General features: G+C 49.2%; 1 protein-coding gene across 1 annotated transcript in view; it reads right to left on the bottom strand.

The window, feature by feature from the left end:
• Nucleotides 1-2,240: 2,240 nt before the first annotated feature.
• The window catches only part of LOC142296903 (E3 ubiquitin-protein ligase TRIP12-like), a 498,462-nt gene continuing 473,645 nt past the window's right edge, over nucleotides 2,241-27,057 (bottom strand). The window contains exons 35-38 of the mRNA XM_075341010.1: nucleotides 18,973-19,086; nucleotides 18,622-18,716; nucleotides 18,417-18,520; nucleotides 2,241-3,876 (exon numbers count right to left, since the gene is read on the bottom strand). Of these exons, the coding sequence (XP_075197125.1) occupies nucleotides 3,680-3,876; nucleotides 18,417-18,520; nucleotides 18,622-18,716; nucleotides 18,973-19,086 (510 nt within the window). The 3' untranslated portion in view covers nucleotides 2,241-3,679. The remainder of the gene's footprint in view (nucleotides 3,877-18,416; nucleotides 18,521-18,621; nucleotides 18,717-18,972; nucleotides 19,087-27,057) is intronic.

Genomic DNA, 27,057 nt, shown 5'->3' on the forward strand with positions numbered 1-27,057 from the left:
TAGATACATTTGGGGAGTTTTCGGGACTACGCATCAACTGGGATAAGTCGGCTTTGATGCCATTAATGCATGGGTCTGGAATTTCAATGGAGGGTAGGTCACCTTTGCAAGTGGTAACTAGCTTTAAATACCTGGGAATACACATACAGAAAGACCATACACTAGACCTGCAGACGAGTATAACACCACTTCTGGAGCACGTTAAACTTAAATATAACTTGTGGAGCAAGCTACCCCTGTCAGTGGTTGGCAGAATAAATTTAATCAAAATGATATTACTTCCAAAGCTTAGCTATACACTACAACATAGTGCAGTATCAGTACCCAAATCCTTCTTCTCAATGTTGAACTCGTTTACTACTTCTTTCATATGGGGGAAATCCAGACCCAAACTTCGGTTATCCATTTTACAGAGATCCAAAAGACTGGGAGGGATGGCTTTACCGGAGTTCTTCCTCTACTACCTCGCGGGACAGCTTAGGGCACTAGAGACTTGGATGCCTGGATGTCAGCTGCCAAACTCTGAGAGTCACTTAGCACACGCGGCTGGGACTGATTGTTTAGTGGGTTTTCTCGAATCAGAAGGACTGAGAACACCACGGCAATTACCCCTCCTCAGGTTGGCAAGATTAGTCTGGCGACAAGCCAAGAGGGTGGTACACTTCGAAGGGGTGGTGGCGGAACTCCCAATATGGGGGAATAGCTACTTCCATACTCTGAGAGATCACCCCTCGGCGCAATTCTGGGCCACTCACAGCGTCAGTGCATTAGGTGATCTTTTTGTCCCGGGAACCACAACCTTCAAGTCCTTTGAACAAGTCCAGATTGAATATAATGTTCCAAGATCACAGTTTTTTAGATACCTGCAGATTCGCACAGCGATTCAATCCCACATACAGAAAATTGGAGTGAGGAAATTGATATCATCACTTCCTATGATAGGTATTCTAAAATCACAAGGACCTCGAGGCCTCATCTCAGCTATATATACTTACCTGTTGTCAGTGGGGGTGGAGTCGGACCCCTTGCCAGCCCAGGATAGATGGAAATCTCTAATTCCCTCTCTACAGGGAGAGGAATGGGAAGAGATATTGGAATCTCCAACTGCGGTATCCCCTTCGGTTAATAATAAGTTGATTCAATGCTACATTGTCCACCAGGCATACCTTACTCCAACTCGATTATTTAGTATGGGCCGTTCTCGTACATCGGAGTGCACGAGGTGTCATCTCTCAGGGGCAAATTTCATACATATGATCTGGAGCTGTCCCAATATATCTTCGTACTGGCGGGGAGTGACATCTCTGCTGACATCGATTGTGTCGATTCCTGTTTTGTGTGACCCTTTGATATGCCTGTTTGGGGTGGTGGAGGAAGAGTCCTGGGATCATTACATGACAATATTCCTCAGAGAGGCATTGTTTCTGGCTAGGAAATTAATAGCTCTGAGGTGGATGGGAGATTCGAATCCAACTGTGCGGTCCTGGGTTAAACTAGTCAATGCAACCATAGTCTATGAGCGGGTGGTATATTATAATAGGGGGTGCCCGGGAAAATTTAACAAAATCTGGGGTTTGTGGAATTCTTCTCCAGACACACTTGCGGAGGTTTGAGGGAGATTATGCGGATAATGGTGGTTCCCGTTAGATGTTGGGATATGAAACACTGTCCAATGGAATATTGAGATATAATAATGCAATGTGGCTGTTGTTGTTCTTTCTTTCTTCCTTTTTCTATTCCTCTTTCTATCTTGTTTTCAAAATATGGTCATGCTGATAGTTACAGCTGTTCTTATGCTCAATATAAAATTAGATATATATGCAAATGATAAGAAGTATGGATAATAACATTGTTCTATCTTAACTGCTAAAGATATTATGGACTTTATATGACTGTTTATTGTTATATTTAAATATTACTATCTATATACGGAGCTATCTTTATATGGCAAATGTCAGTTGTACCATGTTTGAAATTGTTAATAAAACGAAGTAAAAAAAAAAAAAAGCAAACAAGCAATGATGAACCTTTAAAAAAATACAATAATCTGAAGAAACAAAATTAAACAGGGAATTAAGCTGTATTTTTTTATTTATATATATATATATTTTTTTTTTAAATATACATTAAATTGAAATGCTATGGCTGTAGTTGGACAAATAAGGGACAGACACATTTATTTTTTTTTTTTATTTAAAATTTTTCATTTTGAACAAATCAAACACAAAAAACATCACTTTGTTATTTTCCATATTGTGCAAACAGTATTAAAGTATCCTGGAAAAAGGTCAGTGCAAAACATGAATTCTCAGCTTCTTTTTAACGCCCCACACATTTTTGGAGCTCATAGGTGAATATCCCTCTGATACGTCTTACTATACTAAAAGGCAGGGTTGCTTCTTCCACAAAAACTAACAGTGAGGCTGCCTGCCATCAAGTCTGTGCTTGCAGAAAACTCGATTGTACATAACAAGTAAACAGGGAGTGCAAAAACGCTCAACTACATAACTAGATTTATTAGTGAACAGGCTTTGTGGTTCCATGTACCTGTATGCAAAATCTGCTTTCAGATGGGAACAAGCAGTGGAGGGTGTAGGCTCGCATTTAGCTCGATGGATACACATAAGCTGGGATTTTTAAACTTCACAGCAATATTAATATTTTTCCAACTTCAAAAACATACCTTTTTTTCTTCCTTAGACTGTTTTTCATTAAAGGGAACCTGTCGCCAGATTTAGCCACTATAAACTGTGTCCACCACCAGTAAGCCCTTACATATACAGCATTACAGAATACTGTGTATAAGAGCCCAGGACGCTCTGTATAACGTAAAAAACACCTTTATTATGCTCACCTGGTGGGGCGGTTGGGTCTGATGGGCATCACTGCTCTCCAGTCCAGCGCCTCCTCTCTGCTGCGATCTCTTTCTACCCAGCCCAGTATGGATGATGTGTCCTACATCATCCTCACAGGTCGGCTTTGCGCTCCTGCGCAGGCGCACTTTGATCTGCCCTGCTGTGGACAGATCAAAGTACTGTAATGTGTAGTTATGATGAAAGGTTAAAGACTGTCCATGCTTGCACACTACAATATTTTGATCTGCCCTGAGCAGGGCAGATCAAAGTGCGCCTGTGCAGAACCTCAATGTCGGCCAGGGTGGATGACGTAGGACGAGTCATGCACACAGGCCTCAGAAGAAGGGGGTCGGTGATCGCCGCAGAGAGGAGGCGCCGGACCAGAGAGCAGCGACACCCATCAGACCGGACTGCCCCCCAGGTGTTTTTTATGTTATACAGCATGGCCTGGCCTCTTATATACAGCATGTTAGAATGGTGGTGGCTGCAGCTTATAGTCGGCAAATCTGTTGACAGGTTCCCTTTAATATCCCTCCTTTTTAAATTCACATAGCAAAACAATTTAAAAAATCACTCTTGAAATAAATGATAACTTAATAAAAAAAGGAAAACGAAATAACTTTCTAAACACACTTATGTCATGTATCATTCAATGGAACTAGTAGTGTTTTTTCTTTTTTTTTTTTCTTTTTTGTGTGTCTGTAGTAATCTGCATCGGTTTCCTCTAAATTAAAGCGGAGAATGTCGCCTTGACTCTCGTGATACTTAGAAAAGTAATCAATGATTTATCATCTTGAGCAAGGTCCTAGGTAAGTCTCATCGTATCAAGACAGGTGGAATGACTGTTGTCCTTCGCGTGCAGAAAATAACAGTTTCTCACGCATAATCTCTATGCTAGAATAGTCTGGCAGCTTAAAGTAGTTGACGCAGGTCATAACGGAGGGCAAAAAATCATCAGGGTTTTCGTAGAATTCAACAGACTTGCGAACTATGGTGAGTGGGGGGTGTAAGCTGCGGAAGCCTATGGTAAAGAGAGAATACAGAAACATTATATACACATCCTTAGCTCCTGTAAATATGCAAACTGGGAAATAAGGATCAGACAGGATGGATTTTACTGGGACATGTGCTTTGTTATGATGGAAAGAAATTGATCCACTTGAACGTGGCAATCACTGTTTCCAACTTAGGTCCAATATCTGTAGTTTAGGTCTGTATGAGCAAAAGATGTCTGGTTCCGTACACCCAACAGACCTCAGCTAACAACCACTTACTGTTTAAAAGGCAGCACTACTATCAGAATTGAACATGTAGTCCTAAACAGAGGACTTGTAAGCGCTGGTAGTTGGCCGTGGCCAAATGCTTTGAGAAAGAAACAAAATTTGTTTTTTACAAAGTTTGCCGCTTCAATCTTTCTAGATCTAAGTTAGATGACAGCAACCAATTATTGTCCATTCAGTACTTGGTGGGTTATCACAATCTCTGTGTTTTTGTCCTCCCCCCTCACCTTTTGAGGACAGACCACAGGTTTTCAATGGGATTGAGATCAGGTGAGTTAAGAGAGTCTCCTTTACAATTACTGCTCATCACAATTATTCTTGCAGATGTCCCAAACAGTCTGCAGGAGGCTTCCTCAGAGAAATTAATGATCAGTTTACATAGACCAGTGGTCACCATCCATTGATCGTTCGGCAGTAGTTTGAATGCCGGTTTACAAAGGTTAACAAAAGTAAATGATGCGCACTGAGCGATGTATACTACATCAGTCAGTGCACACAGGCCGCCATTGTCCATTGTATAGACAGGAACAAGCTGTAGATATAAGGAGCAATAGGGTCTTACCGATGTATACTATGGTGACTTTTTAAAGGAAACCTGCTCACCTGGATTAGTTGTGTGTCTCACAACCAATATAGAACCATATAACAGCTGCAGCCGATCCCATGTGCCAAAGGGAGAAGCAAAACAAAAACATGATAATTGTGGTGTACTCCGTGCTGCTCTACAAAGAATCACCCAAAGTAATAAAGCAATGTGGGTGGTTTATTCTACGCATTTCGAAGAGATATCCCCTCTTTCTCAGGAAAAAGATTTGGTGGATTTTCCTGAGGAAGAAGAGGGGATATCTCTTCGAAACACATAGAATAAACCATCCACATTGCTTTATTACTTGGATTGTCCTGTTTAGGCAGAATAATGCACAGCTGAGAACGATGATCTGTTATGCTGCATAAAAGATGTTTCCCCTGACTGAGAAGCCATTTTCTTGTTCATCGGGTGATCGGCAGGCTGTTTACAAGGCAAGATGATTGTTAAACAAGTGTTTTCAACAACGCTAATTATCAATTATCATGCAGTGTAAATGCCAAGTCACTTTGCGGGAGGTACAGGGATTGGACTGCGGGGCACTGGGGTATAACTATTTTCTCTGATGAAGCCCCCTTAGACTGTTTGGGACATCTGGAAGCATGAGCTTCCAGAGAAGAAAAGGTAAGAACTACCGAGTCCTGTGTGATGCCAACAGTGAAGCATTCTGAGACCATTGTGTGGAGAAGCTCTTCATCCATGGAGTCGCTCCCTCACAATTTCACCTATGATCACTGTCATGAATAAAGAACAGGAGCTAAGCAATCTCCAAGAGCAACTTCTCCCAATCACCCAGGAGCAAACTGGTGATGAACGAAGGGAATTTTGTTACTTACCGTAAATTCCTTTTCTTCTAGCTCTTATTGGGAGACCCAGACAATTGGGTGTATAGCTACTGCCTCCGGAGGCCACACAAAGTATTACACTAAAAAGTGTAAGGCCCCTCCCCTTCTGGCTATACACCCCCCGTGGAATCACGGGTTCTCCAGTTTTAGTGCCAAAGCAAGAAGGAGGAAAGCCAATAACTGGTTTAAACAAATTAACTCCGAATAACATCGGAGAACTGACAAACCGTTCAACATGAACAACATGTGTACCCGCAAACAAAACCAAAAATCCCGAAGGACAACAGGGCGGGTGCTGGGTCTCCCAATAAGAGCTAGAAGAAAAGGAATTTACGGTAAGTAACAAAATTCCCTTCTTCTTCAGCGCTCTATTGGGAGACCCAGACAATTGGGACGTTCAAAAGCTGTCCCTGGGTGGGTAAAGAAATACCTCTTGTCAGAGCTGCAAGACAGCGCCCCCCTACTGGGAAGCCACCGCCGCCTGCAGGACTCTTCTACCTAGGCTGGCATCCGCCGAAGCATAGGTATGCACCTGATAATGTTTGGTGAAAGTGTGCAGACTGGACCAGGTAGCTGCCTGGCACACCTGTTGAGCCGTAGCCTGGTGGCGTAATGCCCAGGACGCACCCACGGCTCTGGTTGAATGGGCCTTCAGCCCTGATGGAACCGGAAGTCCAGCCGAACGGTAGGCTTCCAGAATTGGTTCTTTGATCCATCGAGCCAGGGTGGCTTTAGAAGCCTGCAATCCCTTGCGCGGACCAGCGACAAGGACAAAAAGTGCCTCGGAGCGGCGCAAGGGCGCCGTGCGGGAGATGTAGATTCTGATTGCTCTGACCAGATCTAACAAATGCAAATCCTTTTCATACCGGTGAACCGGATGAGGACAGAAAGAAGGTAAGCAAATGTCCTGATTTAGATGGAAATCAGATACTACTTTAGGAAGAAATTCTGGAGTGGGGCGCAAAACCACCTTGTCCTGGTGGACCACCAGGAAAGGAGCCTTGGATGACAGTGCTGCCAGCTCAGACACTCTCCGAAGAGACGTGATCGCCACTAGAAACACCACTTTCTGTGACAGGCGAGAAAAGGAAACCTCTTTCAAAGGCTCGAAAGGCGGCTTCTGTAGAGCAACTAGTACCCTATTCAGATCCCATGGATCTAACGGCCGCCTGTACGGGGGTACAATATGACAAACCCCCTGTAGAAACGTGCGCACCTTAGACAGACATGCCAGACGCTTCTGAAAAAACACTGATAGTGCCGAGACTTGCCCTTTAAGTGAGCCAAGCGACAAGCCTTTTTCTAACCCCGATTGTAGGAAGGAAAGAAGAGTAGGCAATGCAAATGGCCAGGGAGACACTCCCTGAGCAGAGCACCATGATAAGAAAATCTTCCACGTCCTGTGGTAGATCTTGGCAGATGTGGGCTTCCTAGCCTGCCTCATGGTAGCAACAACTCCTTGAGACAATCCTGCACACGCTAGGATCCAGGATTCAATGGCCACACAGTCAGGTTCAGGGCAGCAGAATTCTGATGGAAAAACGGCCCTTGGGACAGTAAGTCTGGCCGGTCTGGAAGTGACCACGGTCGGCCGACCGTGAGATGCCACAGATCCGGGTACCACGATCTCCTCGGCCAGTCTGGGGCGACGAGTATGACGCGGGTGCAATCGGATCTGATCTTGCGCAACACTCTGGGCAAGAGTGCCAGAGGCGGGAATACATATGGGAGTCGAAACTGCGACCAATCTTGGACCAAGGCGTCTGCCGCCAGAGCCCTTTGATCGCGCGACCGCGCCATGAATGCCGGGACCTTGTGGTTGTGCCGAGACGCCATGAGGTCGACGTCCGGCACCCCCCCCCGGCGACAGATTTCCTGAAACACGTCCGGGTGAAGGGACCATTCCCCTGCGTCTATCCCTTGGCGACTGAGGAAGTCTGCTTCCCAGTTTTCTACGCCCGGGATGTGTACCGCGGATATGGTGGATGCTGTGTCCTCCACCCACGTCAGAATCCGCCTGACTTCCTGGAAGGCTTGCCGACTGCGCGTCCCTCCTTGGTGGTTGATGTATGCCACCGCTGTGGAGTTGTCCGACTGGATTCGGATCTGCCTTCCTTCCAGCCACTGCTGGAAGGCTAGAAGTGCCAGATACACTGCTCTGATCTCCAGAACATTGATCTGCAGGGTGGACTCTTGCTGAGTCCACGTCCCCTGAGCCCTGTGGTGGAGAAAGACTGCTCCCCACCCTGACAGACTCGCGTCTGTCGTGACCACTGCCCAGGATGGAGGTAGGAAGGATCTTCCCTGTGACAATGAGTTGGGCAGAAGCCACCATTGCAGAGAGTCCTTGGCCGCCTGAGAAAGGGAGACTTCTCTGTCCAGGGATGTCGACTTCCCGTCCCATTGGCGAAGAATGTCCCATTGAAGAGGACGCAGATGAAACTGCGCAAAGGGAACTGCTTCCATGGCTGCCACCATCTTCCCTAGGAAGTGCATGAGGCGCCTCAAGGAGTGCGACTGGCCCTGAAGAAGCGACCGCACCCCTATCTGTAGTGACCTCTGCTTGGTCAGCGGAAGCTTCACTATCGCTGATAGAGTATGGAACTCCATGCCAAGAAACGTTAGAGACTGAGTTGGTGACAGATTTGACTTTGCAAAGTTGATGATCCACCCGAAAGACTGGAGAGTCTCCAGCGTAACATTCAGGCTGAGTTGGCATGCCTCCTGAGAGGGCGCCTTGACAAGTAGATCGTCCAGATAAGGGATCACGGAGTGTCCCTGGGAGTGCAAGACTGCTACCACTGCCGCCATGACTTTGGTGAAAACCCGTGGGGCTGTCGCCAGACCGAATGGCAGAGCTACGAACTGAAGATGTTCGTCTCCTATTACCAAACGTAGAAAACGTTGGTGCTCTGTAGCAATTGGTACGTGGAGATACGCATCCTTGATGTCTATTGATGCCAGAAAATCTCCTTGAGACATTGACGCAATGACAGACCGGAGGGATTCCATCCGGAACCTCCTGGCGTTCACATGCTTGTTGAGCCTTTTTAGGTCCAGAACAGGACGGAAGGAGCCGTCCTTTTTTGGAACCACAAAGAGATTGGAGTAAAACCCTCGCCCTCGTTCCTGAGGGGGGACAGGGATTACCACTCCTTCTGCTCTTAGTGAGCTCACCGCCTGCAGAAGGGCATCCGCTCGGTCGGGATGTGGGGAGGTTCTGAAGAACCGAGGTGGAGGACGGGAACTGAACTCGATTCTGTACCCGCGCGACAAAATGTCTGTCACCCACCGGTCTTTGACCAGTGACAGCCAAATGCCGCAAAAACGGGAAAGCCTGCCACCGACCGAGGATGCGGAGGGAGGCGGCTGAAAGTCATGAGGAAGCCGCTTTGGAAACGGTTCCTCCGTTTGCTTTCTTGGGTCGTGAGTGAGCCCGCCATGAATCAGAGCTCCTTTGTTCTTTCTGCGTCCCTTTGAATGAGGAAAATTGGGCCTTGCCTGAGCCTCGAAAGGGCCGAGACCTCGGCTGCCACTTTTTCTGCTGAGGTTTGTTTGATCTGGGCTGGGGTAAGGACGAGTCTTTACCCTTGGACTGTTTGATGATTTCAGCGAGCTGCTCGCCAAACAGTCTATCTCCAGATAATGGCAAGTTGGTTAAACATTTTTTGGAACTAGCGTCTGCTTTCCAGTCCTTTAACCACAATGCTCTGCGCAACACTACGGAGTTGGCGGACGCCAACGACGTACGGCTCGTAGATTCCAGAACCGCGTTGATAGCGTAGGTCGCAAACGCAGACATTTGTGAGGTTAGGGTCGACACCTTTGGCACTGCTGGCTGCATGACAGCCTCTACCTGTGCCAACCCAGCTGAAATAGCTTGGAGTGCCCACACGGCCGCGAATGCAGGGGCAAACGACGCGCCGATAGTTTCATAGATAGACTTCAACCAAAGGTCCATCTGTCTGTCGTTGGCGTCTTTAAGTGAAGCGCCATCCTCTACCGCGACTATAGATTTTGCCGCAAGCTTGGCAATAGGGGGATCCACTTTTGGACACTGGGTCCAGCGTTTGATCACGTCAGGGGAAAACGGATAACGTGTATCCCTAGCGCGTCTGGAAAAACGCTTGTATGGCTGAGCGTGGTGTTTCTGGATAGATTCTCTGAAGTCAGAGTGGTCTAAAAAGGCACTCAATTTACGCTTGGGATACAAGAAATGGAATTTCTCCTGCTGTGCAGCAGCTTCCTCTGCTGAGGGAGCTGGGGGAGAAATATCCAACGCACTATTGATGGCCGAAATAAGGTCATTGACCATAGCGTCACCATCAGGGGTATCCAAATTGAGAGTGGTCTCATGGTCCGAAACCTGACCACTTTCTTCAGTCTCATCATAGAGAGACTCATCCCTGTGAGACCCTGAACAATGTGATGATGTGGAGGGTCTGTCTAAGCGAGCTTGCTTGGGCTGGCTGGGGCCGTCATCTGAGTCAGAGCCATCAGCCTGTGATACATGAGAGCCCCTTGAAGTACAGACTCGCTCCAATTGAGGGGGACCAGGGGGCAAGGACACAGCCGTGTCCGGAGCCTGAGTAATTGGCCTGGTTTGCAAGGCCTCAAGGATTTTTGTCATAGTGACAGCCATCTGACCAGCCAAAACTGCAAAATCTGTCCCTGTTACTGGGGCAGGACTTACAGGCGTCTCTGCCTGGGTTACTACTGCCACCTCCGGCTGACGAAGCGTTACAGGCACGGAACATTGCACACAATGGTGGTCAGTGGAGCCTGCCGGTAGATCAGTCCCACAAACAGTACAGACAGTGTACACAGCCCGCGCCTTGGGACCCTTGCGTTTTGTGGAGGACATGTTGCTGTCTCCTCAGCGCAATATGGGGTCTATAGCCAAGAAGCGCCCTACAGTGCAAATATATATACAATATCTATATGGCACCAGAAGAAAGTACACAAATAGAATCACTGTGGCACAAGAGGGGCTTTCAGCCTGCTTACCGCCCGCCTCAGAGCGGGTGTGTGGCCGCCAGACGCCCTGTCTGAGTCTCCCAGAGCCTGCCTGCCTGTCCCCAGCCGGACCGCATGAATAATGGCTACCGGCGTCCTGTGAGGAAGAGGGGCGGCTCTGGGCGTTCCTAAACGAAGAGCGGGAAAGCGTGCTCTCACTGTGCCTCTTGAGGGGGCTGGAGCATGTAAATCAAGCTCCAGCCCCCGGCGCTGGCCATTGCACAGCGTCTCTCCTCCGCCCTGATTGACAGGGCGGAGGCGGGAACGAAGCGGCGCTAGGCCGCAAAAGCCGGGAAGTAAAGTTAGGAGCGCCGCCGCCGTAAAAGCGCGGTCGGCGCTCTGTCCCCGGCGCCCTGCATGTCGCAGTTGCGCCCCGCCGCAGGAGCGGTCGGCGCTAGTTCCCAAACACATAACCCGTCACCCAGCCATAACTAAGGTGACACAACCCCATTGCTTATGTCCCCGGCGCACTATAACGCCCAGCAAGTCTGGAGCGTTCTGTGCCTGCCGGGGACACCGAGTACCTGACAGATGCAGGGCCATGTCCCTGACTGTACCAATGCTCGACATCCATCAGGTTCGTTCTGGGTCTGTGGATGGAGCCCGGCCTCAGGGCTTTGTGGCCGGAAGGATCCCACTTCCACAGAGCCCTCCCGGGGGATGTGGAAGGAAAAACAGCATGTGGGGCTCCAGCCTCTGTACCAGCAATAGGTACCTCAACCTTTCAAGCACCATCTGGTGAGAAGGGAGCATGCTGGGGGCGCTATATGTGCCCACTTTTCTTCCATCCGAGTAGTTAGCAGCTACTGCTGACTACACACCGTGGAGCTATGCGTGGATGTATGACCTCCTTCACACACAAAGCTAAAACTGGAGAACCCGTGATTCCACGGGGGGTGTATAGCCAGAAGGGGAGGGGCCTTACACTTTTTAGTGTAATACTTTGTGTGGCCTCCGGAGGCAGTAGCTATACACCCAATTGTCTGGGTCTCCCAATAGAGCGCTGAAGAAAATGCTTTTTCTAGCGTCACTGAAACCATGTCACAAAGCAACAGTGATAACTAAATGGCCTAGCAACCATAACATTGACATTTTGCGTCCATGGCTAGGAAACTACCCAAGACTCAACCCTCAGAAAGTGAGTACACAAAAAAAAACAAAAAACACATAGAAATCATGATGCACTCCAGACACTGATTAGACAAAAAATGAGTTGTCACAAGTCAGGATTTGGCCCAGAAGCTGATATCCAGTAGGTCAGGGTGAACTGCAGAAGTCTTGCAAACTTGATGTTTTTATTAATAAAAGTTGTACCACTTATGAAAAACTTGAGAAACCATACAAACATCTGATGAGGGTCTAAAATCATTGAAGTAGAAAGAAGGGAATTTTGTTACTTACCGTAAATTCCTTTTCTTCTAGCTCTTATTGGGAGACCCAGACGATTGGGGTATAGCTACTGCCCTCCGGAGGCCACACAAAGCACTACACCAAAAGTGCAAGGCCCCTCCCCTTCTGGCTATACCCCCCCGTGGTATCACGGGTACTCCAGTTTTAGTGCCAAAGCAAGAAGGAGGAAGCCAACAACTGGTTTAAACAAATTAACTCCGATTAACATCGGAGAACTGAAAAACCGTTCAACATGAACAACATGTGTACCCGCAAACAGCAAAAACAATCCCGAAGGACAACAGGGCGGGTGCTGGGTCTCCCAATAAGAGCTAGAAGAAAAGGAATTTACGGTAAGTAACAAAATTCCCTTCTTCTTCAGCGCTCTATTGGGAGACCCAGACGATTGGGACGTCCAAAAGCTGTCCCTGGGTGGGTAACGAAATACCTCATGTTAGAGCTGCAAAACAGCCCTCCCCTACGGGGATGTCACTGCCGCCTGCAGGACTCTTCTACCTAAGCTGGCATCCGCCGAAGCATAGGTATGCACCTGATAATGTTTGGTGAAAGTGTGCAGACTCGACCAGGTAGCTGCCTGACACACCTGTTGAGCCGAAGCCTGGTGCCGTAATGCCCAGGACGCACCCACGGCTCTGGTTGAGTGGGCTTTTAGCCCTGAAGGAACCGGAAGCCCAGCAGAACGGTAGGCCTCTATAATTGGTTCTTTGATCCATCGAGCCAAGGTGGCTTTAGAAGCCTGCAACCCCTTGCGCGGACCGGCGACAAGGACAAAAAGTGCATCGGAACGGCGCATGGGCGCCGTGCGGGAAATGTAGATCCTGAGAGCTCTCACCAGATCTAGCAAACGCAAGTCCTTTTCATACCGGTGAACCGGATGAGGATAAAAGGAAGGCACGGATATATCCTGATTAAGATGAAACGAGGATACGACCTTAGGGAGAAACTCCGGAATGGGGCGCAGCACTACTTTGTCCTGGTGGAACACCAAGAAGGGAGCCTTGGATGACAGAGCTGCCAGCTCAGACACTCGCCGAAGCGATGTGATCGCAACAAGAAACGCCACTTTCTGTGACAGGCGAGAAAAAGAAACTTCTTTGAGAGGCTCGAAAGGCGGCTTCTGGAGAGCAACTAGTACTCTGTTCAGATCCCATGGATCCAACGGCCGCTTGTACGGGGGCACAATATGACAGACCCCCTGCAGGAACGTGCGCACCTTAGGAAGACGTGCTAGACGCTTCTGAAAAAACACGGATAGTGCCGAGACTTGCCCTTTAAGGGAGCTGAGCGACAAGCCCTTTTCCAACCCTGATTGCAGGAAAGACAGAAAAGTGGGCAATGCAAATGGCCAGGGAGACACTCCCTGAGCAGAGCACCAGGTTAAGAAAATCTTCCACGTTCTGTGGTAGATCTTAGCAGAAGTTGACTTCCTAGCTTGTCTCATTGTGGCTACCACTCCCTGGGATAAGCCTGTTGACGATAGGATCCAGGACTCAATGGCCACACAGTCAGGTTCAGGGCCGCAGAATTCTGATGGAAAAACGGCCCTTGAGACAGCAGGTCTGGACGGTCTGGATGTGACCACGGTCGGCCAACCGTGAGATGCCACAGATCCGGATACCACGATCTCCTCGGCCAGTCTGGGGCGACGAGTATGATGCGGCTGCAATCGGATCTGATCTTGCGTAATACTCTGGGCAAGAGTGCCAGAGGCGGGAATACATATGGGAGGCGGAACTGCGACCAATCTTGCACCAAGGCGTCTGCCGCCAGAGCTCTTTGATCGCGCGACCGCGCCATGAATGCCGGGACCTTGTTGTTGTGCCGAGACGCCATTAGGTCGACGTCCGGCACCCCCCAGCGGCGACAGATTTCTTGAAACACGTCCGGGTGAAGGGACCATTCCCCTGCGTCCATACCCTGGCGACTGAGGAAGTCTGCTTCCCAGTTTTCTACGCCTGGGATGTGAACCGCGGAGATGGTGGATGCTGTGTCCTCCACCCAATTCAGAATGCGCCGGACTTCCTGAAAGGCTTGCCGGCTGCGCGTCCCTCCTTGGTGGTTGATGTATGCCACCGCTGTGGAGTTGTCCGACTGGATTCGGATCTGCTTTCCTTCCAGCCACTGTTGAAAGGCTAGTAGGGCAAGATACACTGCCCTGATTTCCAGCACATTGATCTGAAGGGTGGACTCTTGTGGAGTCCACGTCCCCTGAGCCCTGTGGTGTAGAAACACTGCTCCCCACCCTGACAGACTCGCATCTGTCGTGACCACTGCCCAGGATGGGGGCAGGAAGGATCTTCCCTGAGACAATGAGGTGGGAAGGAGCCACCATTGTAGAGAGTCCTTGGCCGTCTGGGAAAGAGAGACCTTCCGGTCTAGGGAAGTTGTCTTCCCGTCCCATTGGCGGAGAATGTCCCATTGAAGTGGACGCAGATGAAACTGCGCAAAGGGAACTGCTTCCATGGCTGCCACCATCTTCCCTAGGAAGTGCATGAGGCGCCGCAAGGGGTGCGACTGGCCCTGAAGGAGAGATTGCACCCCTGTCTGTAAGGACCGCTGCTTGTTTAGCGGAAGCTTCACTCTCGCTGCTCGAGTATGGAACTCCATGCCAAGATACGTTAGTGACTGTGTCGGTGACAGATTTGACTTTGGAAAGTTGATGATCCATCCAAAAGTCTGGAGAGTCTCCAGCGTAGCATGTAGACTGAGTTGGCATGCCTCTTGAGAGGGCGCCTTGACAAGTAGATCGTCTAGGTAAGGGATCACCGAGTGTCCCTGAGAGTGCAAGACTGCTACCACCGCCGCCATGACCTTGGTGAAGACCCGGGGGGCTGTCGCCAGACCGAATGGCAGAGCTACGAACTGAAGATGGTCGTCTCCTATCACAAAACGTAGAAAACGTTGATGTTCTGTAGCAATTGGCACGTGGAGATAAGCATCTTTGATGTCTATTGAGGCAAGGAAGTCTCCTTGAGACATTGAGGCAATGACAGAACGGAGGGTTTCCATCCGGAACCGTCTGGCGTGCACATGTTTGTTGAGCAGTTTTAGGTCCAGAACAGGACGGAACGAGCCGTCCTTTTTTGGCACCACAAAGAGATTGGAGTAAAACCCTTTCCCTTGTTCCTGAGACGGTACAGGAACCACTACTCCTTCCGCTCTTAGGGAGTCCACCGCCTGCCGCAGGACATCTACACGGTCTGGATGTGGGGAGGTTCTGAAGAACCGAGCTGGAGGACGAGAACTGAACTCGATTCTGTACCCGCGAGACAAAATGTCTGTCACCCACCGGTCTTTGACCTGTGACATCCAAGTGTCGTAAAAGCGGGAGAGCCTGCCCCCGACCGGAGATGCGGAGGGAGGGGACTGGAAGTCATGAGGTAGCCGCTTTGGAAGCGGTTCCTCCATTTGCTTTCTTGGGGCGTGAGTGAGCCCGCCAGGAATCTGAGTTTCTTTGCGTCCTCTGAGTCCCTTTGGACGAGGAGAATTGTGTTTTGCCCGAACCTCGAAAGGACTGAAACTTCTGCTGCCACTTTCTCTGCTGAGGTTTGCTTGATCTGGGCTGGGGTAAAGAGGAGTCTTTACCCTTGGACTGTTTAATGATGTCAGCCAATGGCTCGCCAAACAGTCTATCTCTAGATAAAGGCAAGCTGGTTAAACATTTTTTGGAACCAGCATCTGCTTTCCAGTCCTTTAACCACAATGCCCTGCGCAAAACTACCGAATTGGCAGACGCCATTGAGGTGCGGCTGGTAGATTCTAGGACCGCATTGATAGCGTAAGAGGCAAACGCAGACATCTGCGAGGTAAGGTGCGCCACTTGCGGCACCGCTGGATGTATGATAGCATCCACTTTGGCTAAACCAGCTGAAATAGCTTGGAGTGCCCATACGGCTGCGAATGCTGGAGCAAACGACGCGCCGATAGCTTCATAGACAGATTTTAACCAAAGGTCCATCTGTCTGTCATTGGCATCCTTAAGTGAAGCGCCATCCTCCACTGCAACTATGGATCTAGCTGCAAGTTTGGAAATCGGGGGGTCTACTTTTGGACACTGGGTCCAGCGCTTGACCACATCAGGTGGGAAAGGATAACGTGTATCCTTAGAACGTTTAGAGAAACGCTTTTCTGGATGAGCGTCGTGTTTCTGGATTGATTCTCTGAAGTCAGAGTGATCCAACAGCGCACTTAATTTACGCTTGGGATAGAGGAAACGAAACTTCTCCTGCTCTGCCGCTGCCTCTTCTGCTGAAGGGGCTGGGGGAGAAATATCTAACAGCCTATTGATGGCTGAGATAAGATCGTTTACCATGGCGTCCCCATCCGGGGTATCCAGATTGAGAGGGGTTCCAGGATTAGACTCCTGATCACTCTCTTCAGACACATCACAGGGAGACTGATTGCGCTGAGACCCTGAGCAGTGTGATGACGTTGAGGGTCTTTCCCAGCGAGCCCGCTTGGGGTGGCTGGGGCAATCATCTGAGTCATTATACTCATCCTGAGAAGCCGGGGACCCCCTTGCAGTCTGGATTAAATCCAACTGAGGGGGATTAGAGGACATAGACCTCGCCGTGTCCATAGACTGAGCCCCAGGCATGGATTGCAAAGTTTCCAGGATTTTTGCCATAGCCACAGACATATTATCCGCAAAAACTGCAAAGTCTGTCCCTGACACCGGGGCAGGACTTACAAGCGTCTTAGCCTGGGTCACTACCTCTCCGGACTCCGGCTGGCGAAGCAGCACCGGATCTGAGCATTGCACACAATGGGGGTCATTGGAGCCTGCTGGTAGAGCAGCCCCACATGCAGCACACGCAGTGCACACAGCCCTAGCCTTGGCAGCCTTGCGTCTTGTGGATGACATGTTGCTGCCTCCTCAGAGCGATCTGGGGTATTCAGCCAGGAAGCGACCTCACAGTGCAAGAAATCAATAAATATCTATGTCCAGTGACACAGTACACTAATACACAGTAAGGCACTAGAGGGGCCAGCTGAAAAGCCGCTTACCGCCCGCTTAAGAGCGGGTGTGTGGTCCCCCAAAGCCCCTCAGTCTAGGTCTCCCAGAGCCTTGCGTCCTTCCTCCAGCCAGACATGCATGTAATGGCTGCCGGCGTCCTGAGAGAGGAAGGGGGGCGGGCCCTGGGCGTTCCTGACCAAGAGCGGGAAGCCTGCTTCCCTCTGTGCCTAGTGAGAGGGCTGGAGCATGTAAATCAGGCTCCAGCCCTCGTCGCTGCCGTGAAACAGCGTCTCTCCCCTACCCTGATTGACAGGGTGGGGGCGGGAACGATCGGAGCTGCCGGCGTCCTAGGCCCAAAAGCCGGGGACTAGAGTTATAAACGCCCCCGCCGTAAAAGCGCGGTCGGCGTATCCCCGGCGCACCACAAGTCACAGCAGCGCCGCCGGTCCAGTGAGGGTCGGCGCTGCGTTCCCAGAACACAAAGTCCCCCAGATAACTGTAGGAACACCAGCTCAGTGTACGGTCCCCGGCGCACTACAACGCCCAGCCAGCCCGGAGTGCGTCTGTGCCTGCCGGGGACACAGAGTACCTGTATGATGCAGGGCCCGGTCCCTGATGGTACTCCTGCTCGGCATCCACCAGGTTCAACTGGGTCTGTGGATGGAGCCCGGCGTCAGAGCTTTGAGGCCGGCAGGATCCCACTTCCACAGAGCCCCCAAGGGGATGTGGAAGGAAAACAGCATGTGAGGCTCCAGCCCTGTACCAGCAATAGGTACCTCAACCTTACAACACCATCCAGGGGTGAGAAGGGAGCATGCTGGGGGCCCTATATGGGCCCTCTTTTCTTCCATCCGAAATAGTCAGCAGCTACTGCTGACTAAAATCTGTGGAGCTATGCATGGAATGTCTGACCTCCTTCGCACACAAAGCTAAAACTGGAGTACCCGTGATACCACGGGGGGGTATAGCCAGAAGGGGAGGGGCCTTGCACTTTTGGTGTAGTGCTTTGTGTGGCCTCCGGAGGGCAGTAGCTATACCCCAATCGTCTGGGTCTCCCAATAGAGCGCTGAAGAAAACCAAAATTTGTCTGTCTCAAAACTTTTGGCCATGACGGCAAATACCCATAAAGGAGACGGCCATCCCTCCCCACCTACTATACACATGCACGCTGAGTCAGGTGTGCACATGTTATCAATAGGGACCTGTGGCATCAACTTATTGCTCATAAAACATATCAAATCCAACATGGCCGATTCCCTCTCTTCCCATCCATCTGCTGTTGGGCAGAGGGTTGGGACACCATAACATATATATTGTATGATCGACCGGTGTCAAAGAAATCGGTGGGTTCATCCAACATGTATGTCCACCAAAAATCAAGAAAAAACACAAATGTTTTATATTTTAGCTTACTGAGCTAGATCTGTTCGAATATTAAATAAGAAAAGAAAAGTCTGAGATTCCCACCTCCAACCGGCAGTCTTGGGCTCCCTGTAACAAACTGGAGGAAAAGTCTCTGCTGCTCACGGTCAAAACTGCTCAGGATTTCAAAGAGGAATTTCACAGCTTGACTGCAAGAGAATTGAAGGACGTATTACAGTAAGGTTGTAATAGTAGAGCAGAATATGCATTAACATACCAGAATATAAACATAAAATCGTTTTCTGCTGACCTATCGTGTGTGTATCCGTGGTCAGGCCAACAGCACTCCATCAGCATCTTCACATCCCAGGGATCAGCCTTGCTGCCACAGAGAAGCTGATCCAGCTGTTAAGAGAAGGCGATGGTCACAGACGTTACCAGATATAGATCAGACCAATGTGTAATGAAATGGGTTTCATTGTAATAATTGGGTAACAAAATACAGATCATAAAACAGTCATGGACTGCAGAAGGGATCAGTAGAAATAAGTCGCTGGAATCTGATTACTATTGTAAAGTAAACTAATGTTATAAACAAAAACAGCAAATCAGTGAAAATGTCATTATCATATGCAATAGTATAATGTGCAAAATGACAAACCTCCTCTGGGTAAAAATACTGCAGGTGGGTAAGGGGGAAGACTGATTCAAAGCCGTCTCTAAAGGAGGCAAACTGTCTGGAGACGCCTTCATTCAATGTCCAATATATTACAAGCTGAAATGAAAAACAAAAAACAGGAAGATGCAGGGGTGTACATAGAAATCATGGGGCCCCATATCAAAAGTCTGAATGGGGTCCCCCCCACCGATAAAAAAAAAAACCCAAACAAAATATTATCATAATAAATCATTATACACGTTACTGGGGCGGCTTATAGTCAGAAATAACACATACTACTACATAGTGTTACTGAACAACACCCACCATATAAAGGCCAATAAATCATTGCAAAATAATGCCACCACACCATTACCAAATATCACCACAGAGTCTGAATATAATCACCGTCCTGTTACTGAGCAAAGACCACTGCACCAAGACCAGTGGGTTCACACCGCAAATCCCTAAAAATCTGCAATATGTGAACTTGGCCTAAAGCAGCAATGTCCTTCTTCGTGCCCCTCACCGCACACACAATATACATTTTCACATCTGTCTCCCCCATTTAATGGTAACGATTATGACCCTCTTTATAGCCTTAGGATCTATAGTAAAACTCTGAAAAGTACAGGGATAACACACACACAGTGATGGCACAGCACAGGGGCAACACACACACACAGTGATGGCACAGCACAGGGGCAACACACACACAGTGATGGCACAGCACATGGGCAACACACACAGTGATGGCACAGCACAGGGGCAACACACACAGTGATGGCACAGCACAGGCGCAACACACACAGTGATAGCACAGGGGCAACACAACAAAAACTCACATTGATGGCACAGCACATGGGTAACACACACACAGTGATGGCACATTAGGACAGGGGAAACAAACACACACAGTGATGGCACAGCACGGGGCAACACACACAGTGATGACACAGCACAGGGGCAACACACACAGTGATAGCACAGCACAGCGGCAACACACACACAGTGATGGCACAGCACAGGGGCAACACACACAGTGATGGCACAGCACAGGGCCAACACACACAGTGATGGCACAGCAGCACAGGGGCAACACACACACAGTGATGGCACAGCACGGGGCAACACACACAGTGATGGCACAGCACAGGGCAGTTTTTCTGTAGTGTTACAGGGAGACATTTGTACATTATAATACTCACCTGCTCCTGTGCTGTGAGAGATGATGATAGTGGCTCAGGCCTCCCTGCTGCACTTCCTGTGAGTTTTCCTGGCTGCTCCTCCTGTCCTGCTTTTTCTTTCAATTCCTTCTGTTCTCCGCTTCTCATTGTTTTTTCTGCTCTGTTTGCTTTTCTCTCTTTTCTGTGGTTTCTACACCTTCACTCCTGCACTGTTTTCCTTTTCATCATTTCATTCTGTACTGAACAAGCTCCGTCCCCTCTCCTAATTGGCTGTTCTCCTCCTGGCATCTTCCTCGTCTCCAGCACAGGCCGTGCACAGTGTGCAGTGTGGGCGAGTCTGCATTTCTGCGTTGGTTAGTCTGCAGCTATATAAACAGTGCCGAATCCCAGTGGCGCTAATCAGCTGCTTGGTGACGGCATGAAAGTGAAAATGCACATACTGCGGGCAGCCACCCCGGTCCCCTCCAGCCAGTGCTGCCACCAGGAATTTCAGGGCCCCATACTGCCAAAATTTTCGGGCCCCCTTCAGATTCCATGACAGCTCCACCTCTACCCCTCAAACCTTCGACAATAGAAAAAAGTTGTTTCCAGCATCACGTCCAAAAAATAAGGTTAAAAAACTATTTTATTCCATAAGGTTAAAACCAACACTAGGCTGGATGAACATTAACGAAGTAAAAAACAATGGCTTACACGTTTCACACCTAAAACACGTTCTTAAGGGGGCGTTACACGCTACGATATCGTTAATGTTTTATCGTCGGGGTCACGTTGTTAGTGACGCACATCTGGCGTCATTAACGATATTGCAGCGTGTGGCACATACCAGCGACCTTAAGCGACCTCAAAAATGGTGAAAATCGTTCACCATGGAGAGGTTCTCCCAAACTCAAAAATCGGTAAGGGTTGTTTTTCGATGTGGTTCGTCGCTCCTGCGGCAGCACACATCGCTATGTGTGACACTGAAGGAGCGAGGAACGTCTCCTTACCTGCCGCCGGCCGCAATGCGGAAGAAAGAGGTAGGCGGGATGTTTACATCACGCTCAGCTCCGCCCCTCCGCTTTGATTGGCCGGCCACTTAGTGACGTCGCTGTGATGCCGAACGTCCTTCCCCCTTGAGGGAGGGATTGTTGGGTAGTCACAGCTACGACGCCGACCAGGTAAGTGCGTGTGACGCTGCCGTAGCGATAATGTTCGCTACGGCAGCGATCACACACAATCGCAGGAACGACGGGGGCGGGTGCTTTTGAGTACGATATCGCTAGCAATTGCTAACAATATCGTAGCGTGCAAAGCCCCCTTTACTCTTAGACATATACTGCTAGATGTGCACAAGTGTAGCACCCCTGAGGTACCAGGTGCCACAAAATGTAAGTGGTAATCCAAACCCCGGAATATCCGTGCCAGAGTAAACGCACCAGCACCTTCAGGCCACACACACAACCCCAACACTAAGCTGGGAGACTGCCTAGTAACAGGTAAAAAGGAAGGGCACTGATTGGATAGTAGCCACCCAACCTGAGGGAGAGACCCAGCGAGGGGAAGGGGCCAAAGTGACAGTTTGAAAAAGGCGGGAGGAAGTGGTGTGGAGTCGGTTAGGAGGTAGGTGAGGAGAGGCTGTGAGGAGAAGTCTGAGGAGAAAGTTGGCGGAGTAGAGAAGGAGTGAAGTGAAAGTGGAAAGACAGAAAAGACCTGCAGTGAGAACGGAGTGCTGTAATAAGGAGAGAGGACCATGAGGTGAGGGACCGGGAATTCCAGGACCTGTGGAAGAACGAGACTCCAGGAATCGCAGCGTGTCCGTGGAAGGACGGAACCAAGCTCACAGACCTCAGCACAAGGCAGGGTGCAGATCCCTAGGACAGTGAGACCCTTTATGGACATTGTCAATTCTGCCAGGTGAGGGGATCTCCAGGGTTCTTCACCACCAAAAGAGTCTGAAGCATCAACAGCAAAGAGGGGACAAGGGACTCAACCCCTTAAATAGTCCAGGCTGCCTGCAATAGGACCAAGAGAAAAAGAGGGGTTCACAAGTAGCTCTAGGCCACGGGAGCCCATCAACAACCAGTGTGCACGGAGGTAAGCGATCCCAGGTCACAGCTGGCACAGAGAACAAGGGGAGTGGATACACCTAGGACCGGCACCCGCGGGTTCAAGTACCACCACAGAAAAGTAAACAAGGCAAGTTAAACTACAACACTGGTGTGGACTGTTTCCTTGACGGCGTGCACTCACATAGACTGGTTTCCCACTACAACCCCCATCATCCACTGCTGGGGCCTGTCCCTGCTTGTGGAGGGTTTTAACCATACAGGCTGCATCACTCCATCAGCCCCAGTAGAAAACTGCAGCGGCGGCCCCAAATACCTGGCCACACACCGCAAGTGGCATAGTCGACAAACTCTTTTATTTTTATTTTCTTTTATTTAAAACCCCTTTATTATTTACTCCAAAAGACACAGCCAGGGTCACGGATCGGACCCCGCCTCGGCTGACGTCCCCGGACTAGTCCGGCTCGGTTATGAGTCCCCCGACCCTGGGTCGGGCGTGTTATAAGTTATGGAATAAAATTGGTTTTAACCTAATTTCTTGGACGAGATGCTGGAAACAACTTTTTTCTATTGCCGGACTTTGCCTCTTTGAACACGGAGCTGATCTCCCTGCACCGTCCGCCAGAGAAAGGGCCCAGGTGATGCATGTTCCAGGGGAGCGGAGATCCTCCTGTGCATACTTACCTCCAACCTTCTACAGTCCACCATCACTGGAAAATCTCTAATTCTGCAAACAGTCCTCACCAATCACACATTAACCAATAGTCGTCGTTTTGACAGCCCGAAAAAAGCTGCATACACAATTTTTTGGGTCATTAACATGAAGAGCCCCAGACAGAATCGTCAGCCATATGAGTATATCTAATATATAAAGCTGTGTGTGTGTGTGTATATATATATATATCCAGTCATATGAAAAAGTTTGGGCACCCCTATTAATGTTAACCTTTTTTCTTTATAACAATTTGGGTTTTTGCAACAGCTATTTCAGTTTCATATTTATAATAAATGATGGACTCAGGAATATTTCTGAATTGAAATGAGGTTTATTGTACTAACAGAAAATGTGCAATCCGCATTTAAACTAAATTTGACAGGTGCATAAGTATGGGCACCTCAACATAAAAGTGACATTAATATTTTGTAGATCCTCCTTTTGCAAAAATCACAGCCTCTAGTCACTTTCTGTAGCTTTTAATGAGTTCCTGGATCCTGGATGAAAGTATATTTGACCATTCCTGTTTACAAAACAATTCCAGTTCAAGTTTGATGGTCGCCGAGCATGGACCGCACGCTTCAAATCATCCCACAGATTTTCAATGATATTCAGGTCTGGGGACTGGAATGGCCATTCCAGAACATTGTAATTGTTCCTCTGCATGAATGCCTGAGTAGATTTGGAGCAGTGTTTTGGATCATTGTCTTACTGAAATATCCATCCCCTGCGTAACTTCAACTCCGTCACTGATTCTTGCACATTATTGTCAAGAATCTGCTGATACTGAGTTGAATCCATGCGACCCTCAACTTTAACAAGATTCCCGGTGCCGGCATTGGCCAAACAGCCCCAAAGCATGATGGAACCTCCACCAAATTTTACTGTGGGTAGCAAGTGCTTTTCTTGGAATGCCGTGTTTTTTTTTGCCTCCATGCATAACGCCTTTTTGTATGACCAAACAACTCAATCTTTGTTTCATCAGTCCACAGGACCTTCTTCCAAAATGTAACTGGCTTTTCCAAATGTGCTTTTGCATACCTCAGGCGACTCTGTTTGTGGCGTGCTTGCAGAAACGGCTTCTTTCGCATCACTCTCCCATACAGCTTCTCCTTGTGCAACGTGCGCTGTATTGTTGACCGATGCACATTGACACCATCTGCAGCAAGATGATGCTGCAGGTCTTTGGAGGTGGTCTGTGGATTGCCCTTGACTGTTCTCACCATTCTGCCTTTCTGATATTTTTCTTGGCCTGCCACTTCTGGGCTTCATAATAACTGTACCTGTGTTCTTCCATTTCCTTACTATGTTCCTCACAGTGGAAACTGACAGTTTAAATCTCTGAGACAACTTTTTGTATCCTTCCCCTGAACAACTATGTTGAATAATCTTTGTTTTCAGATCATTTGAGAGTTGTTTTGAGGAGCCCATGATGCCACTCTTCATAGGAGATTCAAATAGGAGAACAACTTGCAAGTGGCCACCTTAAATACCTTTTCTCATGATTGGATACACCTGCCTATGAAGTTCAAAGCTCAATGTTACAAAACCAATTTAGTGCTTTAGTAAGTCAGTAAAAAGTAGTTAGGAGTGTTCAAATCAAGAAATTGATAAGGGTGCCCATACTTATGCACCGGTCAAATTTCGTTTAAATGCAGATTGCACATTTTCTGTTAGTACAATAAACCTCATTTCAATCCAGAAATATTACTCAGTCCATCAGTTATTAGATATATGAAACTGAAATAGCTGTTGCAAAAACCCAAATTGTTATAAAGAAAAAAGGTTAACATTAATAGAGGTGCCCAAACTTTTACATATGACTGTATGAAAGAAGGTGAGAGGTACCGGGCACAGCTGCTCCACATATGGAAAAATGCCACAATCCTTATAGGGAGACCGAAGACCTGGGTGCGAGTCCAGAAGATGAAGACCATACGAGATCCAAGTAAAGGCAAGAAGGGTCGCACTCCAAGGCTTTGAATGAAGAAGGGAATTTTGTTACTTACCGTAAATTCCTTTTCTTCTAGCTCCTATTGGGAGACCCAGACGATTGGGTGTATAGCTACTGCCTCCGGAGGCCACACAAAGCATTACACTAAAAAGTGTAAGGCCCCTCCCCTTCTGGCTATACACCCCCAGTGGGATCACTGGCTCACCAGTTTTAGTGCAAAAGCAAGAAGGAGGAAAGCCAATAACTGGTTTAAACAAATTCACTCCGAGTAACATCGGAGAACTGAAAAACCGTTCAACATGAGCAACATGTGTACCCGAAACAACCCAAAAATCCCGAAGGACAACAGGGCGGGTGCTGGGTCTCCCAATAGGAGCTAGAAGAAAAGGAATTTACGGTAAGTAACAAAATTCCCTTCTTCTTCGTCGCTCCATTGGGAGACCCAGACGATTGGGACGTCCAAAAGCTGTCCCTGGGTGGGTAAAGAAATACCTTATGTTAGAGCTGCAAGACAGCCCTCCCCTACGAGGAGGCAACTGCCGCCTGCAGGACTCTTCTACCTAGGCTGGCGTCCGCCGAAGCATAGGTATGCACCTGATAATGTTTGGTGAAAGTGTGCAGACTCGACCAGGTAGCTGCCTGGCACACCTGTTGAGCCGTAGCCTGGTGTCGTAATGCCCAGGATGCACCCACGGCTCTGGTAGAATGGGCCTTCAGCCCTGAAGGAACCGGAAGCCCAGCAGAACGGTAGGCTTCAAGAATTTGTTCTTTGATCCATCGAGCCAGGGTGGCCTTAGAAGCCTGCGACCCTTTGCGCTGACCAGCGACAAGGACAAAGAGTGCATCCGAACGGCGCAAGGGCGCCGTGCGGGAAATGTAGATTCTGAGTGCTCTCACCAGATCTAACAAATGTAAATCCTTCTCATACCGATGAACTGCATGAGGACAAAACGAAGGCAAGGAGATATCCTGATTAAGATGAAAAGAGGATACCACCTTCGGGAGAAACTCCTGAATGGGGCGCAGCACTACCTTGTCCTGGTGGAAGACCAGGAAGGGAGTCTTGGATGACAGCGCTGCCAGCTCAGACACTCTCCGAAGAGATGTGATCGCTACCAGAAAAGCCACTTTCTGCGATAGTCTAGAAAGTGAAACCTCCCTCAGAGGCTCGAAGGGCGGCTTCTGGAGGGCAACTAGTACCCTGTTCAGATCCCATGGATCTAACGGCCGCTTGCACGGGGGAACGATATGGCAAACCCCCTGTAGGAACGTGCGCACCATAGGAAGGCGTGCCAAACGCCTCTGAAAAAAGACGGATAGCGCCGATACCTGACCTTTAAGGGAGCCGAGCGCCAAACCTTTTTCTAACCCAGATAGCAGGAAAGAAAGAAAGGTAGGCAATGCAAATGGCCAGGGAGACACTCCCTGAGCAGAGCACCAGGATAAGAATATCCTCCACGTTCTGTGGTTCTTAGCGGACGTGGGCTTCCTAGCCTGTCTCATGGTGGCAACGACCCCGTGGAATAATCCTGAAGACGCTAGGATCCAGGACTCAATGGCCACACAGTCAGGTTCAGGGCCGCAGAATTCCGATGGAAAAACGGCCCTTGGGACAGTAAGTCTGGTCGGTCTGGTAGTGCCCACGGTTGGCCGACCGTGAGCTGCCACAGATCCGGATACCACGCCCTCCTCGGCCAGTCTGGGGCGACGAGTATGACGCAGCTGCAATCGGATCTGATCTTGCGTAGCACTCTGGGCAAGGGTGCCAGAGGTGGAAACACATAAGGGAGCCGGAACTGCGACCAATCTTGCGCTAGGGCGTCTGCCGCCAGCGCTCTTTGATCGCGAGACCGTGCCATGAAGGTTGGGACCTTGTTGTTGTGCCGGGACGCCATTAGGTCGACGTCCGGCCTTCCCCAGCGGCGACAGATTCCCTGAAACACGTCCGGGTGAAGGGACCATTCCCCTGCGTCCATGCCCTGGCGACTGAGGAAGTCTGCCTCCCAGTTTTCTACGCCGGGGATGTGAACTGCGGATATGGTGGAGGCCGTGGCATCCACCCACATCAGAATCCGCCGGACTTCCTGGAAGGCTTGCCGACTGCGTGTCCCCCCTTGGTGATTGATGTATGCCACCGCTGTGGAGTTGTCCGATTGAATTCGGATCTGCTTTCTTTCCAGCCAC

The sequence above is a fragment of the Anomaloglossus baeobatrachus genome, chromosome 3 (assembly GCF_048569485.1).
Source record: "Anomaloglossus baeobatrachus isolate aAnoBae1 chromosome 3, aAnoBae1.hap1, whole genome shotgun sequence".
Lineage (NCBI taxonomy): Eukaryota > Metazoa > Chordata > Amphibia > Anura > Aromobatidae > Anomaloglossus > Anomaloglossus baeobatrachus.